This window comes from Misgurnus anguillicaudatus, chromosome 19 (genome assembly GCF_027580225.2).
Source record: "Misgurnus anguillicaudatus chromosome 19, ASM2758022v2, whole genome shotgun sequence".
Lineage (NCBI taxonomy): Eukaryota > Metazoa > Chordata > Actinopteri > Cypriniformes > Cobitidae > Misgurnus > Misgurnus anguillicaudatus.
The window spans coordinates 20,024,253-20,038,825 of record NC_073355.2 but is presented as its reverse complement, the minus strand read 5'-3'; the positions used below and the strand labels follow the sequence as shown (position 1 = coordinate 20,038,825).

At 38.4% G+C, this 14,573-nt stretch overlaps 2 protein-coding genes across 3 annotated transcripts; one reads left to right on the top strand and one right to left on the bottom strand.

The window, feature by feature from the left end:
* Positions 1-93: 93 nt before the first annotated feature.
* Positions 94-5,106, top strand: smcr8a (Smith-Magenis syndrome chromosome region, candidate 8a). The gene is made up of 2 exons (XM_055191390.2): positions 94-2,620; positions 2,743-5,106. The coding sequence occupies exons 1-2, from the start codon at positions 474-476 to the stop codon at positions 3,194-3,196; spliced, it is 2,601 nt and encodes an 866-aa protein (XP_055047365.2). The 5' UTR covers positions 94-473; the 3' UTR covers positions 3,197-5,106.
* Positions 5,107-6,222: 1,116 nt separating this feature from the next.
* On the bottom strand, positions 6,223-14,446 carry shmt1 (serine hydroxymethyltransferase 1 (soluble)). Of its 2 annotated transcripts, none has more exons than XM_055191345.2 (12): positions 14,285-14,446; positions 11,978-12,076; positions 11,713-11,858; positions 11,514-11,629; positions 11,250-11,410; positions 11,036-11,117; positions 7,763-7,975; positions 7,568-7,684; positions 7,338-7,460; positions 7,181-7,297; positions 6,677-6,787; positions 6,223-6,581 (listed from the first exon to the last, which is right to left on the bottom strand). In XM_055191345.2, exons 1-12 carry the CDS (start codon positions 14,429-14,431, stop codon positions 6,409-6,411), a joined length of 1,605 nt encoding a protein of 534 aa, XP_055047320.2. In that variant the 5' UTR covers positions 14,432-14,446; the 3' UTR covers positions 6,223-6,408. The 2 variants fall into 2 exon arrangements, with proteins under 2 accessions (XP_055047320.2, XP_055047329.1); XM_055191354.2 differs by lacking the exon at positions 14,285-14,446 and adding an exon at positions 14,088-14,226.
* Between the last annotated feature and the right edge of the window lie 127 nt (positions 14,447-14,573).

The following is a 14,573-nucleotide window of genomic DNA, read 5'->3' as shown; positions in this document are numbered from 1 at the left end:
ACCCTAGCAAGTCAGCGCAGTGCTTTTGAGACACCGTCGGTACCTCATAGGGGCGTCACATGGTATGTTTGTGATCGTTTAAATATGGCTGCTGCTAGAGGATGTCAGTTTATTGAACAGCTGGAGTGTGCCATAACGGCGGCGTTTTTTCTTAGATTTATTAAGCAGATCTTCGAATAACGTAACGTTTATAAAAGCGACGATCATTGAGAGATGTGTCAGATTTATGGCAGGTAACGTCACCGGTCTGTCAGCATCGTATGCACGCGCATGTATACCAGATCGTGATTTGGCTCAGTGGATGACTAACTAGTCTTACTGCAAAGACTTCATTTCTGCTTTTAGGTTCACGTGCTCAAAATGACCTCTCTATATGAAATATGTGTTTTATTTTTTCAACGGTGGATGTATTAAGCATGGCACGAGGTACTGTACTGTATTTCTGCTGATGTATTCACATATACTCTGTGAACATGATCGGCTCACCAGATTTGGTGGCGTTTACCCAAGAAGATGACTTTGGGGAATCACCAGATCCATCGTTGCTTCCCGAAGAGTTTTCTGTGCCTTTGTTTAACCATACTGCCAGTGCAAATCCCTGGACGAAGACATCCTATGCAAAATTCTCTAAAGATTTCATACTCATCTCTGAGTTTTCAGAGCAGGTCGGTCCACAGCCATTACTCACCATTCCCAGTGATCCCAAAGTGTGTGGGACATTTGACCTGAACTATTTTTCCCTTCGCATCATGTCTGTGGACTACCAGGCCTCTTTTGTGGGACATCCTCCTGGTAGCAACTACCCGAAGCTCAATTTTGTGGAGGACTCGAAAGTCGTCCTGGTTGATTCCAAGGAAGGAGCGTTTGCCTATGTACATCATCTGACGCTGTACGATCTGGAGGCGCGTGGATTTGTACGCCCATTTTGCATGGCCTACATTTCGGCAGACGAGAAAAAGATCATGCAGCAGTTTCAAGAACTGTCGTCCGAGTTCTCCAAGGCTTCGGAAATGCTCAAATCGGGAAACAGGACAGCTTTTGCGAATGAACTGGAAAAGAAACTGAAAGATTTGGAATACACACGATCGGTGTTGCACAAAGAGACAGAGCTGCAGAAAATAAACAACGGCTGTTACTCCACACAAGCTATTGAGAAGGCAAATGAATTGGCTAATGTTGAAAAGTCTATCTATGAACACAAAGATCTGCTTAGACAAATCACATCTTATCCTTTCAGGAAAAAGAAAGATAAGGATTTTGTGCAATGCGAGACAGACAAACAAGCTGACACAAGTTCTGCAGATGCTCCGCCGACTAGTAAACATTCTGACAACGCAGTCAAATCTGTAAATGAAACTGAAAGCGATAATAGAAAGTCCTCGTACACACCTCAGTTTATAAAAGCAAAGTCCGCCAAGTGCTTTGATAAACGCTTGAAAACGCTTGAAGAGCTTTGCGAAACAAACTTTTTTCACCAAACTCTTGAGCAACTCAACCTACTTGAAAAGTCATTCCGAGGAGATCTCTGTTTTATTTATACCAGCCAGATCACCAGAGCTCTTCTGACCAAACAAAGAGTTACTAGTTTTCTCTTCGAACCTGAAGCAGACTGGAAAGAGGAAACCTCAAAGAATTTCAGTATTAGTCCGAACAATTTTCCAGTCCCCATTCTCAATTTATCTTGCGAGCCGATGAGTCTTGAGTCATACACCACTTGCGTAGATGTGGACCACATGAAACCCAGTGTGGAACTTGCGGAAGGCCCACCTGAATCCAGTACCTCTGACATCACACAGGAGACGTCTGAAGCGGCAGACACGGAAACCAAAGGGAGTTTCGGTAGTGACAAGAGCATCGAGGCCTTTGTAAGCGTTAGTCCTTCCAACATCCAATCAAATTTCTTTGATGCTATCGAAAGAAACAAAATGTCCATCGCTTCCTCATCTGAGAATCAAAAGGTGACCAACTCCCCACATAGAACATCTCATGGAAGCCCGTCTGAGGTGTTTGGGACTGAAAATCTTGTCCCGATTGACACCGCTTGCTGTATTGGACAGGAGGGTTTTATTTATGAGGAGCCTTCACCTGAGCTTGCTCAAGAATGTTGTGGTGAAACGGTGGTGAACCAAGAGCCTTTGTCTTTTTTTCAGGGAGATCCTGCCTTACAGATGGACTTCATCCTTGAAAACTCAAGCCCCAATACGGGTCTAACTTTTTCCGAACTTAACACTAGTGTGCTTTCAGAGGAGGTGGCAAGAATTAACATCGAAGACGTCTCCGATAACATGAGTTACATGAGCACCTCCACCAGTTCTGACAGGGCAGGATCTCCATTCACTTATGGAAGTGCATTAACAATAAAGCAGAAAAAGAAGGCTGGTCACAGCGCTCTTCGGTTTATCCGGCAATATCCGTTCGCTCAGCAGGCCATTTTCTGCCTTCTGAGTGGCCGAACGCTCGTTATACTGGGGACAGATGAGGGCACGGTACGAAAGCTGGTCAATGCTTTATTTATTTTTGTGCCCAACCTCGGCAAGTATGCCGAATCCGTCCAGCCGTGGCTCTGTTCGCCATTTCAACTTACCGACTTGCAGAGATGGAAACTTATTGGATTGCAGAGGTATGTTGCAAAATGCTGACGCTATCAATAATGATTGATTCAGCATAGTTGCAGTTGTAACCACATTTTGCTTACGATGCTTTAAATCAGTGCTTTAATATTTCCTGTTTTTTTCTCTCTAGAGCTGCCTCGCCTGCAGGATCCAACATACTCCACACTTTGAACCGATACAGTCGTTACATAAGCATTTTGGACTGCGACAGCAAGACCCTTCGATGCCCGCCACACAAAGGAACGCTAATAAGCCATTTGGCAGACCACAGGACCCAGATCAAACGTGGCAGCACCTACTTTCTTCATGTTCAGAGCATGTTGACTCAGCTTACGGCGAAGGCCTTTCTATACACGTTCTGTCATCACGTTCACCTTCCCATGGACATCACCGACCAGGGCTCGGTGACATCACGCAGGACTAATTTCTTGTTACAGCTCGGTTACACTGTGGAAGAAAGTAAAATTGTCCAGTACCTGAGTGAGCTCATCAAGCAGCATTACATAATTCAGGGGCCATCAAAAGGGGTCAACCAGTCTTACTTTACTTTTAATTACACCACCAGCTATTTGTACAAAATCTGAATGTGACCGTTTTATTCAGTTTTCTGACTTTCTGTTTCCCATAAACAAGATAAAATCAAGAGACCAAATGTAGTGAATGTAATTGTAAATCATTTTTTTTAATAATCCCATGACATTCCAGGAAGCAGAGGGTTAAATGTTTGACTTTGCCAACATGGTCTTGAATATTTGTTTAATGTGGCACATATTTAAATATAGTCAACTTAACATACAATGTTCGTTCTTGGTCAAATAGAGAAAACTGATCATGTGATTTAAAGACCTGACAAAAGGTGCTCAAAAATAAAAATTAGGATTCTGCAAAATTTCACCATAGTCATAACTGACTTTGAATCAGTTTTTTTTTTAAAGGATAGTTCACCCAAAAGTAAAAATCCTGTCGTAATTTTCTCGCCCTCAAGTTGTTACAAACCTGTACAAATTTATTTGTTTTGCAGTACATAAATGAAGATATTTTGAGCAATGTTTGTATTAGTAACCAAACAGTTTTTGAGCACCATTGACTTCCATTGTATTTTGTTTTCCTTTGGAAGTCAGTGGTGCTTTCTGCTTGATTGCAAATATCTTCCTGTGTGTTTATGATCGCAGAATTTTCATTTTGGACTAAACTGTCCCTTATTTAAAGATGAGATGGCTACAAGCTTTATGACAGGTACAGCTGCACAGATGGAGAGTCCCTAATCATGAATTAATCTGATCCTGGTAACTTATTTAATAATTCACAATGCTCTTCCACATTCATAAGCCATGCAATGTTGCAACATGAATATTATGCGTATATTTACTATAGTGTTTATAGCAGTGTCAGGTGAACCGTATTATGTGTTCAATATGCTGCTATTTACATTTCTATAGTAGCCTGTGCCATTAGGCCATTTTATAATCTAATTTAAAAAAATTTTTTTAATTAACCATCAGTTTACCATCAATTGGTGGATTGGTCAATATTTTAAGCCGCCTAGTACTGGCATTCTTGGCTTGTTAAATTATGAATAAGTCAAGTGAATTATTCATGCCGAGTTTTCACCTTCTTGCCCTTATTATCTGAAATATGAATCTGATGGAAAACGATTGATATATAATCCATAAGAGATTATGATTTTAAGTGCAAAAATGGAATTGCAGACTGTCGTGTGTTTTGATGTATTTATGTAACGAGGTGAAAGAATGTACTGCATGTTAAAATGTCACATTGTGAAGATCTGTTGCACAACTTGCATGTTTGAAGACCATGAAGATATGGTGGAATTTATAGGGACTTCCATTGTATATCATGTATAATTCAGCCTTTCTAAATATGAATAATTGATATAAATCGTTGTGTGTGAGCAATGTCAGCATGATTTACTGTGTGGATGGTGTGGCACATGTTTCTGTTGGTTCTCACAGTGATTCTGAAATGAATGATAATGGTGGTTGATGCAAAAAAACAACATTGTAATTGTTATTCGCACTACTGCGTGATCGCAGTTGCAGTCCAAAATTACAGGCCTTTTAACCACTACTGTGTTCCATCAGAAGTGTGTCTGTTTTAGTCACCCAGTGATTATTGGCCTTTGTACTGATTTGTCAGAGACAGGTTTGCATGTAAATGCAGAGTCTGTTGAATGTAAATTGAGAATAAGCCATACCATTATACGCACATTATCTTCTAAGAAGGTTACTTTCTTTTTACTGTTTTTGAACAAATTTGCTTGTCTTAATGGTACATTTTTTTGTTGCTGCATTTTACTTTTCATTTGTTTCACCACAGTATTGTGAGCTTGTCTGGGTTAAAGGTGACGTGTAATCTTTTTTTGAAAAATATTTATGGATGTTAAGTAAATGTCACGGGTCACCCCTGTGCTTTGAATTACTGCCCACTGTGAATTTACTCTTGAGTTCAGTTTCAATAAATTATTTCTTATTTAGCTCTGTGCTGTGCTCTTTCCTTAAAATCATATACTTATGCTGCAATATAGAGTTAAAAGAAAACTCCAGATAATTTACCAAAATGTTGATGTCTTTCTTTGTTCAGTCAAGAAGAAATTATGTTTTTTGAGGAAAACATTGCAGGATTTTTCTCATTTTAATGGACTTTAATAGAGCCCAACATTTAATACTTAACTCAGCACTAAACAGTTTTTTTCAACGGAGTTTCAAAGGTCTATAAACGATCCCAAACGAGAAATTAAGGTCTTATCTAGCAAAACGATTGTCATTTTTGAAAATAAAAATAAAAAATATGCTCTTTTAAACCACAACTTTTCGTCTAGGTCTGGTCCAGCGCGACCTAACATAAATGCGTAGTGACGTAGGGAGGTCACGTGTTACATATATAAAACGCACATTTGCGGACCATTGTAAACAATAAACTCACACAAAGACATTAATTAGTATCAGTTGACATACAACAATGTAGGAACTGTCCTCTTTCAACACACTTGTAAACACTGGGGCAGAGTTTCGCGTTCGTCCTCTGTGACCTCTTGACGTCATGGCGTATTGCGTGGGGTCAGCTGGCGTATCACGACTGGATCTGGACGAGAAGTTTTGGTTTAAAAATGGATATTTTTTATTTTTCTTGTCAAAAATTACAATCGTTTCGCTAGATAAGACCCTTATGCCTCGTTTGGGATTGTTTATAGTCCTTTGAAACTCCGTTAAAAAAAACAGTTACGTGTTGAGTTAAGTATTAAATGTTGGGCTCTATTAAAGTCCATTAAAATGAGAAAAATCCTGCAATGTTTTCCTCAAAAAACATAATTTCTTCTCGACTGAACAAAGAAAGACATCAACATTTTGGATGACATGGTGGTGAGTAAATTATCTGGATTTTTCTTTTAAGAAAATGGAATACTCCTTTAAGGACTCTTGGTTTGAAACCGAAATGACTTTGCATTACAGTACATTTTATAAAAAAAATGAGTTTCTTACCCAAGTTTATATTAACTTTTTTTATATATTGCATGTACAAATGCATTGTTACAGAGAGATATTTCACATCTGCCGGTCTGTTTCAGTGTACAATTAGGCTTTTCATGCAAGCAAGCAAGCAAATCAACAAATTTTGCCATAAAGAAACAGAAGAAGTACAGTATCCAATCACAGTTCTTAAGTCTATGGAGGTGCATAATGGCAATAGAAATAGACTGTTGAACTGTATTTAAAGCTCTGTGCGCATCAAATGAAATGATTTTTTCCAGAAAGACCAAATGTCAGACGAGTAATATTTATAACTCTGGCAACCCAGGCATGGGAAACTTTCCAGCAAAAGTCTCCACCTCCTTCCGAATTTCCTTGATTTTCAGTTGATACTTCTCATTTTGAGCCAGTTCATCCTTAAACTCTTTCAAAGTTGCTTTAGGATTCATGTTTCTTTGAATCTCCAATGTCAACTCGATGCCTAAAGTCAGACACACATATATTTTTAACCATCCAACATGTTATAACTTTGTATATTAAGCTTTAACGTTACGTTATATCACATATTAAACCCACCTTGGTGAATGAACTCGCCGACCTTGTGGAAATCGTCTTCCAGCAGACCTCTGGACGTGAGAGCTGGAGATCCTAAGCGAAGTCCGCTTGGTCGCAAGGCACTTTTATCACCTTTATGGATGTTTCAGACAAGGATCAGTAAAGAAACAATTTTCAAAAAATAATTTACAAGTAAACCAGTAATATATAATACAGTAATTTCGATTTATCAAAATAAATAATGGGTCAGTTTCACAGGCAGGGTTTAGATTAATCCAGGACTAGGCCTTAGTTATATAGGACATTTAAGTTTTTTGCAAAAAAAACAAAAAAACAATACTGAGAGAAAACAATGGCTATGTTAATATATCAGTACAGGGTGTTTTTAAATTAGGGCAGCTCAATCATTTTAGTCTTGGACTAGGATAACCCCTGTCCTGGAAACCGCTCCAATAATTTGCTTTTCATAAACACATCTGCTAAAAGCTCAAACATAAATAACAATGAATTATAATGAATGAATACCTGGGCAGGTGTTTTTGTTGCAGGCGATGGCACACGCCTCCAGAACTTTCTCTGCTCTTCCTCCATCAGTTCCCTTTGGACGCAGATCAACCAAGATGAGATGAGTATCCGAGCCACCTGAATTGAAACAAACGCATCCAAAACTTATTTTCAAGACCTGTAACTACTTTATAGCCCTTCTCCATAAGGATGTCTGCTAATGCTTTGCAATTAGCCAGAACTTGCATTTGATATGTCTTAAACTCTGGAGTCAGAGCTTGCTTTAAAGCAACAGCCACCCCTGTGCATCACATAAAAAAGTTATTTAAAAGTGTGAATGACTCAATTGACCAATCAGAATCAAGTAATCAGGAGAGTAAAATAATCAAAAAAATATATATTTTTTACCTGCAATGGCATGATTGTGAGGACCACCCTGCAGTCCAGGGAACACTGCCTGGTTAATGAGACTCTCCAGGTTATACAGCGTCTCTTTACCAGTCTTTGCATCAACACTGCGCACTCCTATAATTCAAAATGACACGTCTGTGAGGGATTTTAATTTATTCGATTGAAAGTCAGATCGATTCACACTGAATTTACCTTTTCTGAAGAAAATGACGCCTGCTCTGCAACCCCTCAGGGTCTTGTGGGTAGTGGTGGAAACAACATCACAGTACTCAAATGGAGAGGGAATCAGTCCTGCAGCAATCAAACCACTAATGTGGGCCATGTCTGCCAGAAGATAGGCTCCATTCTCATCTGCTATCTTCCTCAGGCGACAGTAGTCCAGGTTACGGGAATAGCAGCTGGTGCCTGAACGGTAATTCATGAAACTGTTAAAGGTTATGAGCATTATACTTTACTCCTGGGGCATTGAAATGTTCGGCCAGCAAATCTATTAAATATTTACGATTGAAGAGCTCAGATGCAAAAGTCGCTAAATGCCATCTCCATCAAAAATTAGATAGACACACATATTATATCAGCACATATTATATTTTCAAATACTATATGACCCCAAACAACATTTCATTCGTTTAAAAAAAGGTTCCCTTTATCTCAGAGATATTATATTTTGTGACTTTTCCTAAATATTCTATCTATCTATACATACACAAAAAATTGACTTGATTCGGTTGTTTTGAAGGCATATAAAAAATTATTAATCTGTCCCTTGGGGTCAATATGAACCTAATTGAAAATGAATGGGAAATTAAATGGGTAATTTTTTTTACATTTGTCAAAATATCAATAAATCCAGCATAAATCTAAAAAATTTTTGACACAGAAATGAAGGCCTGGTACATGAAGGCCTGTGCACAAATTCAATGAAGAAAACACATGCTCACACAAACATAGAGAGAGAGAGAGCATTTGTATAGAATTTGGCAAATAAAATCAGTCACAAACGCAGGAAACAAGATATTAAGGGGTGTGACCTAATGCACGCACATGTACACACACGCTCTCTCTCTCTCGCTCAGACACACACACACAAACACGCTCATACATACACACGCTCATACATATACAAACGCATACAGGTATGACTGTCACAGAGCGCATTTGTACAGAATTTGGCAAATAAAATCAGCCACAAATGCAGAAAAAAGATATAAAAGGGGTGTTACTTAATGCAGTGGTTTTCAAACTGGGGGGGGGCGCGAGATGGTGCCACAGTTTTATGACATTTTATGAAATACATTCTCATGAATTCTGTGTAATTAAACCTAAAAAAAAATAGGCTACTAACCAAAAGCACTACTTTTTTGTATAATTTAATGTTTTTTTATTAAAATAAAAAAAAACTCTACTATTTAAAATATTTATTTTTAATGTCCTTTCTAATGCAATGCTTATATACACATAAATTCACAAAATGCATCACTAAAGTAGTGATTTGAGCAGTTGGCCACATCCAGTGAAATAAATGGGTCTCTATGGACATCTGTTGGTCGGAACTGTAAGTTCCTAAACTGTACTTTTATGTTTTTTTCTAAACAACAAATGGCTGAATTCAACACATAAAATTACTATTAATATCTAGAAACTATTTAAATCAAATTTAGATTTATTACAATTTTGAAATTTCAAATTTATGAAACTTTTCATACAAGTTTTATATTTTTCAGGCAAGCTAATGGTGTAGTTGAAGAATTTAGTGGTAAATGGGTACAAAAGTACTTAAAATCTCTCAAAACATAACTTTATTGTGTAGATGAGAAGTAAAAAATATATATTATTTGTATTATTGAAAATGTATATTTTTCTTACAATTATGCTTTAAATTTTGGTGTCATATATACCCCAAGGGCCAGTAGTGTAAACAGAAAACAAGGACCGTTTGAGGGTTAAATCCACTTAATTCTGGCCTCAGGTCATTCAGAAATACCGGTTTATTGGCAAAATCCATTAAACACAGTTTTTTCAGCAAAGAAGAATTGGATAAACACTGCGCAAACATCAAAGTGCAGGATATTTTTACCCGGTTAATGGAGTTTTACTGAATATATTTTGATATTGGCTGGATTTTTTAGCCTTTTACCTTCAGAAAGAATAGTGAAGAAAGAGTGACTAGAGACTTTTTAGAAGTGGAGAATTTTGCATGTACTTTTTTGCATGTAGGGTTTTGATGCAAATTTGGTTAAAAACCAATGAAATGACTAATGTGGCATTTGTGAAAAGAAGGCATGAGTGACTAATAACCTTTCATTGCCATTAAAGTGAAAATATCGAACATAAGAGTCAGAAAAAAACTTATTTACAAGAAAACATGTAAGGGCCTTTTTACATCTGGTCACTTTATGCATTTTTTCTGATCGGATAGCTACCAGATCGTTAAAAAAAAGTGTAAATGCCCCCGAAACGTTTTCGAGACAGATTTAAATCTGATCCCTCAAACAACTTCAGGAGGTGGTATGGGACGCAGTTCAAATGAAACTGGACAAGTGTAAATATTCAACAATTAACACTTGTGAAAAGCGCTATATAAATAAAATTGAATTGAATTAAATGCATCTGGTTGATGAAGCCACATGTGAGCGCTTTACTCCTCCCAAACACAAGTATGTACGTCACTCGCAAGTTAGCCGAGAAAGAAAGCCAAGCAAATAAAGATGAAATGCACATTGCTTAATGGAGCGACAACAATGGTTTTAAAAGCTTTCTAGAACAAAAAAAGTCCAATAACAAAACTCGATTATATTAAGCAAAGAAATGAAACAATTAGAGAGCCTTTGTGAAGCTTTTTTTCCAGTCATGGTCCTGTCCGTTACTGCACCGTCTCATTCTCCAGCTGCTCTGTACTGTACGCTCCAGTTCATGCCGAGCAAGGAGACATACGCCCCCTGCCAAACATCCAGACGAGATGTCTCGTCAATCAAGAGAAAACGCTTCCCCGCCAATGACGAGTATTTCCGTCTTTCCGCAATACCGCTATTATCCACTAGGTTGCCCTTCCGCAACTTTTTAAAACCGGAAGTATTGCCCTATGGCAAGCTGCTGCATGTCCGTGTCTGTTTTATAGATCGCTCTGAATGGGATCTCTATGAAAAGTCTGTCACAAAAATTTTATTATCTCTGCTTTTTGCTCAAAATGTGGTGTTTTTGCAGAAACCTACCCATATTTAAAAGCTGATTACAAAAGAACTACTGAAGGTAGGATGAGACGTTTTTTTTTTTTTGAAAGCAGAGGGTCTGTTCTTTCATTTGGTATATTGTATGTTTATATATTTGAAGAAAAACATTTTCTGGAGAGCATTAACCTTTTGTGAAAATCATGAAAAACGCTGGCGCTGGCTGGTAACTTTTTTAAAAATCGCTGGCGGTGAAAGAGTTAAATTGTTGCAAGAAAAGTAAATAGAGTACACAAACCTGCGATGATAAGTCTGGGGTGAAAGAGGCGAGCATTTTCTGCAAGTCTGTCGTAATCAATATATCCAGTTTCTGGGTTGACCTAGAAAACATACAACAGCATTTTTTTTCTTTTGAAAAACATGAAGGCAAATAAATGACACAATTTTCATTCATTTAGGTTAACTTTTGTTTTAAGATTTCACCACACTATCAATTTGAACTACAAAGTCACCTTATAAGGCATTGACTCAAAGAAAATAGAGGTGGCTGAGATTTTCTTTTTGTCAGTCATGAACCCGTGGGTCAAATGGCCGCCATCGGGCAGATCAAGACCCATAATCCGCCCGTGAGGTTCCACTATGGCTGTGTATACGGCAAAGTTTGCAGGTGACCCTGGGGGAAAAACAAAATTTTGAACAATGTGTCTGAGCAAATGTTCCACACGTCTTACGTCATTTTAGCAACAAATGCTAATGATATTGAGAAACAAACCTACCAGAGTATGGTTGAACATTTACTCCCCATTTTTCTGGGTCAAGGCCGTAAACCTTCAGAGCTCTTGCCTGACACAAACGTTCCAATTCATCCACGTGCTCCGTTCCTCCGTAATATCTAAAAACACATGCATTTATTTCAAGGTTGATAAAATGATTACATAATACTGCTTTGATTGGCATGATAACACAAAATGATACCTCTGCCCAGGATAACCCTCGGAGTACTTGTTGTTCATACAAGAGCCCAGAGCTTCCAAAACAGCTCGACTGGTGAAGTTCTCAGATGCAATGAGCTCTAATCCATACGTCTGCCTCTTCTTCTCTTTCTTTATTATTTCAAATACCTGTTCAAACATTAAATTAATACTCGATTTGACATTGATTAGTAGTAGTATATACTTTAATGTTAGTCAGTGGTTCACAGTTCTCTGTGTTTGTTAGGTTGGTTTGTCTTCACACTCACCTCAGGATCATTTGTGCTCAGAGGTTCCAGCATCATGTTGTTGTGAGATTTCCATGTTTCAGTATTATGGCCATTGATTTGAGCCATAGTTAATGATCTCTAGGGAAAACCAGATTCAGTTCAAACATGAGATTAAAGTCATTATGTAGAAACCGTCTGTATGGATTGACTCAACATAATCTGATTTATTGATGGTTCACAAATGTTGTTCAGTCAGCGATTAAGATCTATTGTTGTTGGTCAGACTAGAGTTCAGTAATGAACAGTCTGGTGGGCTCAGCTGTCAATCAAATATATAACTGCAGCTGCTAGCACAGACCACGCTTATGACCGATTACACTATAGTAAAATTGTTATATCAGCAACTTTGAACAAACCAAATATGCAGTTGTTAGTATTTAAGGTTTTTCCCGCGAAAATAAAACTACATCTGGCAAAGTAACGTATAGTTACAAAGAATAAATATAGCTGCAAGCAGCGATGGCGGGCCCTCGCACGTTTTTTTACCGCTACACGGTGCCTCCGAGGAAAAGATGCACGGTGGGCATGTGCATCAAGTGGGTAAATATCAGTGGACTATTTCATGTTGCTACTGATCCATTTAGGTACTGTAGGTAAAAGAAACCCCACATTTTAGACAAATGGGGGCGTTAGTGAGACACTAAATAGACACGCCTTTATCTGACGTTTTTGTCAACACTTAACAGCCGACAACTCTGATGTGTTTGCCAAATTTAAATTTAATCTAAGCATGCCAAGAGCCTTAAATATGCCTGAAATAAAAGTAAAGTTTGACGTGTTGCCATGGGAACAGCGTTCGAGATGTCAAAAATTCCTTCGCAATTTAGCATCTACAATGTCTCAGCATCATGTTGACCACTTCTGGTGTCAATAACATTATTTACCTAGAAGGAGTATTTAAAAGAACATCGCATGCAACTGTAATGCTTAAATAAGCCTTTAAAATGAAAGTAAAATTTGTCGCGTTGCCATGGGAACAACATTCAAGATATCAAAAATCCCTTCGCAATTTATCATCTACCATGTCTCAGCATCATGTTGACCACTTTTGGTGTCAATCGCATGAATATCCTAGAAGGAGTATTTAAAAGTTCACTGCATGAAACTGTAAGGCTTAAATATGCCTTTAAAATGAAAGTAAAGTTTGACACGTTGCCATGGGAACAACGTTCGAGATATCAAAAATCCCTTCGCAATTTATCATCTACCATGTCTCGTCATCATGTTGACCACTTTTGGTGTCAATTGCATGATTTTTCTAGAAGGAGTATTTAAAAGAACATTGCATTGAACTGTCAAAAAAATCCAGCTTTGTAACTGACACACTTCCTGCCGCCTGGTGGTGGCGCTATACCCAGGAGTCACAATAGGCGCATCGATGCGATCGGAATCTTCAGACGAACAAACACCCCGCATGGCATCACAATAAGATATTTTTTGCCATAGATATTAGACACTTCCTGTTTCTCTGATTTCGCCATGACTTTGCCGCTTCGCCATGGCAACACCGTTCGAGATATCAAAAATCCCTTCGCAATTTAGCAAGTCCAATGTCTTGACATCATGATCACCACTTTTGGTGTCATTTGCATGAATCCCCTAGGAGGAGTATTCAAAAGTTTACCGCATGCATTTTTTAAACAATCCAAAATGGCGGACTTCCTGTTGGGCGGAGCTAAAATGTTAGAGGGCGAAAGTTGTTCGGGTCGATGAGATCTATATGCGTACCAACTTTCGTACATGTGCGTACATGCTTGCCCAATCTGTGCACCAATGTTTGTTTTTGCATTACAGGGGGCGCTACAGAGCCCCAGTGCCACGCCCGTGTTTCAGCCTTTGCATGAGCCTAGTGGTACGGGACTCTGACATGTGTGCCAAGTTTCAAGAGTTTTCGAGTATGTTAAGGGACCCAAATTAGGTCAAGTGTTGAAAAAAATAAAAAAAAAAATAAAAATAATAATCCTAAGGAAAACAATAGGGCTTCGCACCTTTCGGTGCAGGCCATTTTGGCCTGCTCCTCGGTGCTCGGGCCCTAATAACTTATACAACACACATACTTTGTACTTATGTATTTGTAAGTTACACATACCTCTTTGTACGTTACTTATACGAATATTAGATGAAAATTTGCTTTTCACGTTCGCAGATTTGCATAACAGTTAGATTGATATTGCTCGAAAACATGAAGCGCATGCACGCGCTCACAGGTTTGAGATTTGACCCCTAAATCTGATCCTTGCTTTAGAGTGCACACACTTAAAATAAAATAAGAGGTTGTACACTTACCTTTACAAATGTGATTAAAGTGGGTCCCGACCAACTTTCTATCTCGCGTCGATTTCCTCCTCGTGTCAAAGTCCGCGAATTTTGGGGACCAATGAGGGCGCCGCGGGGCGTGGCCAGCCGACTAGCGGACTTAAAGGAATAGTTCATCCATAAATAAAGTTTAATTTCTATCATTACTTATTTACCCATGTGTTCCAAACCTGTATTATTATGAAAAACTTTGTTTTGTCTGAGAAAACAATATTGGTCTGCATAAGTCAAGTACAATGGCAGCACGTGGTGAAAGCAC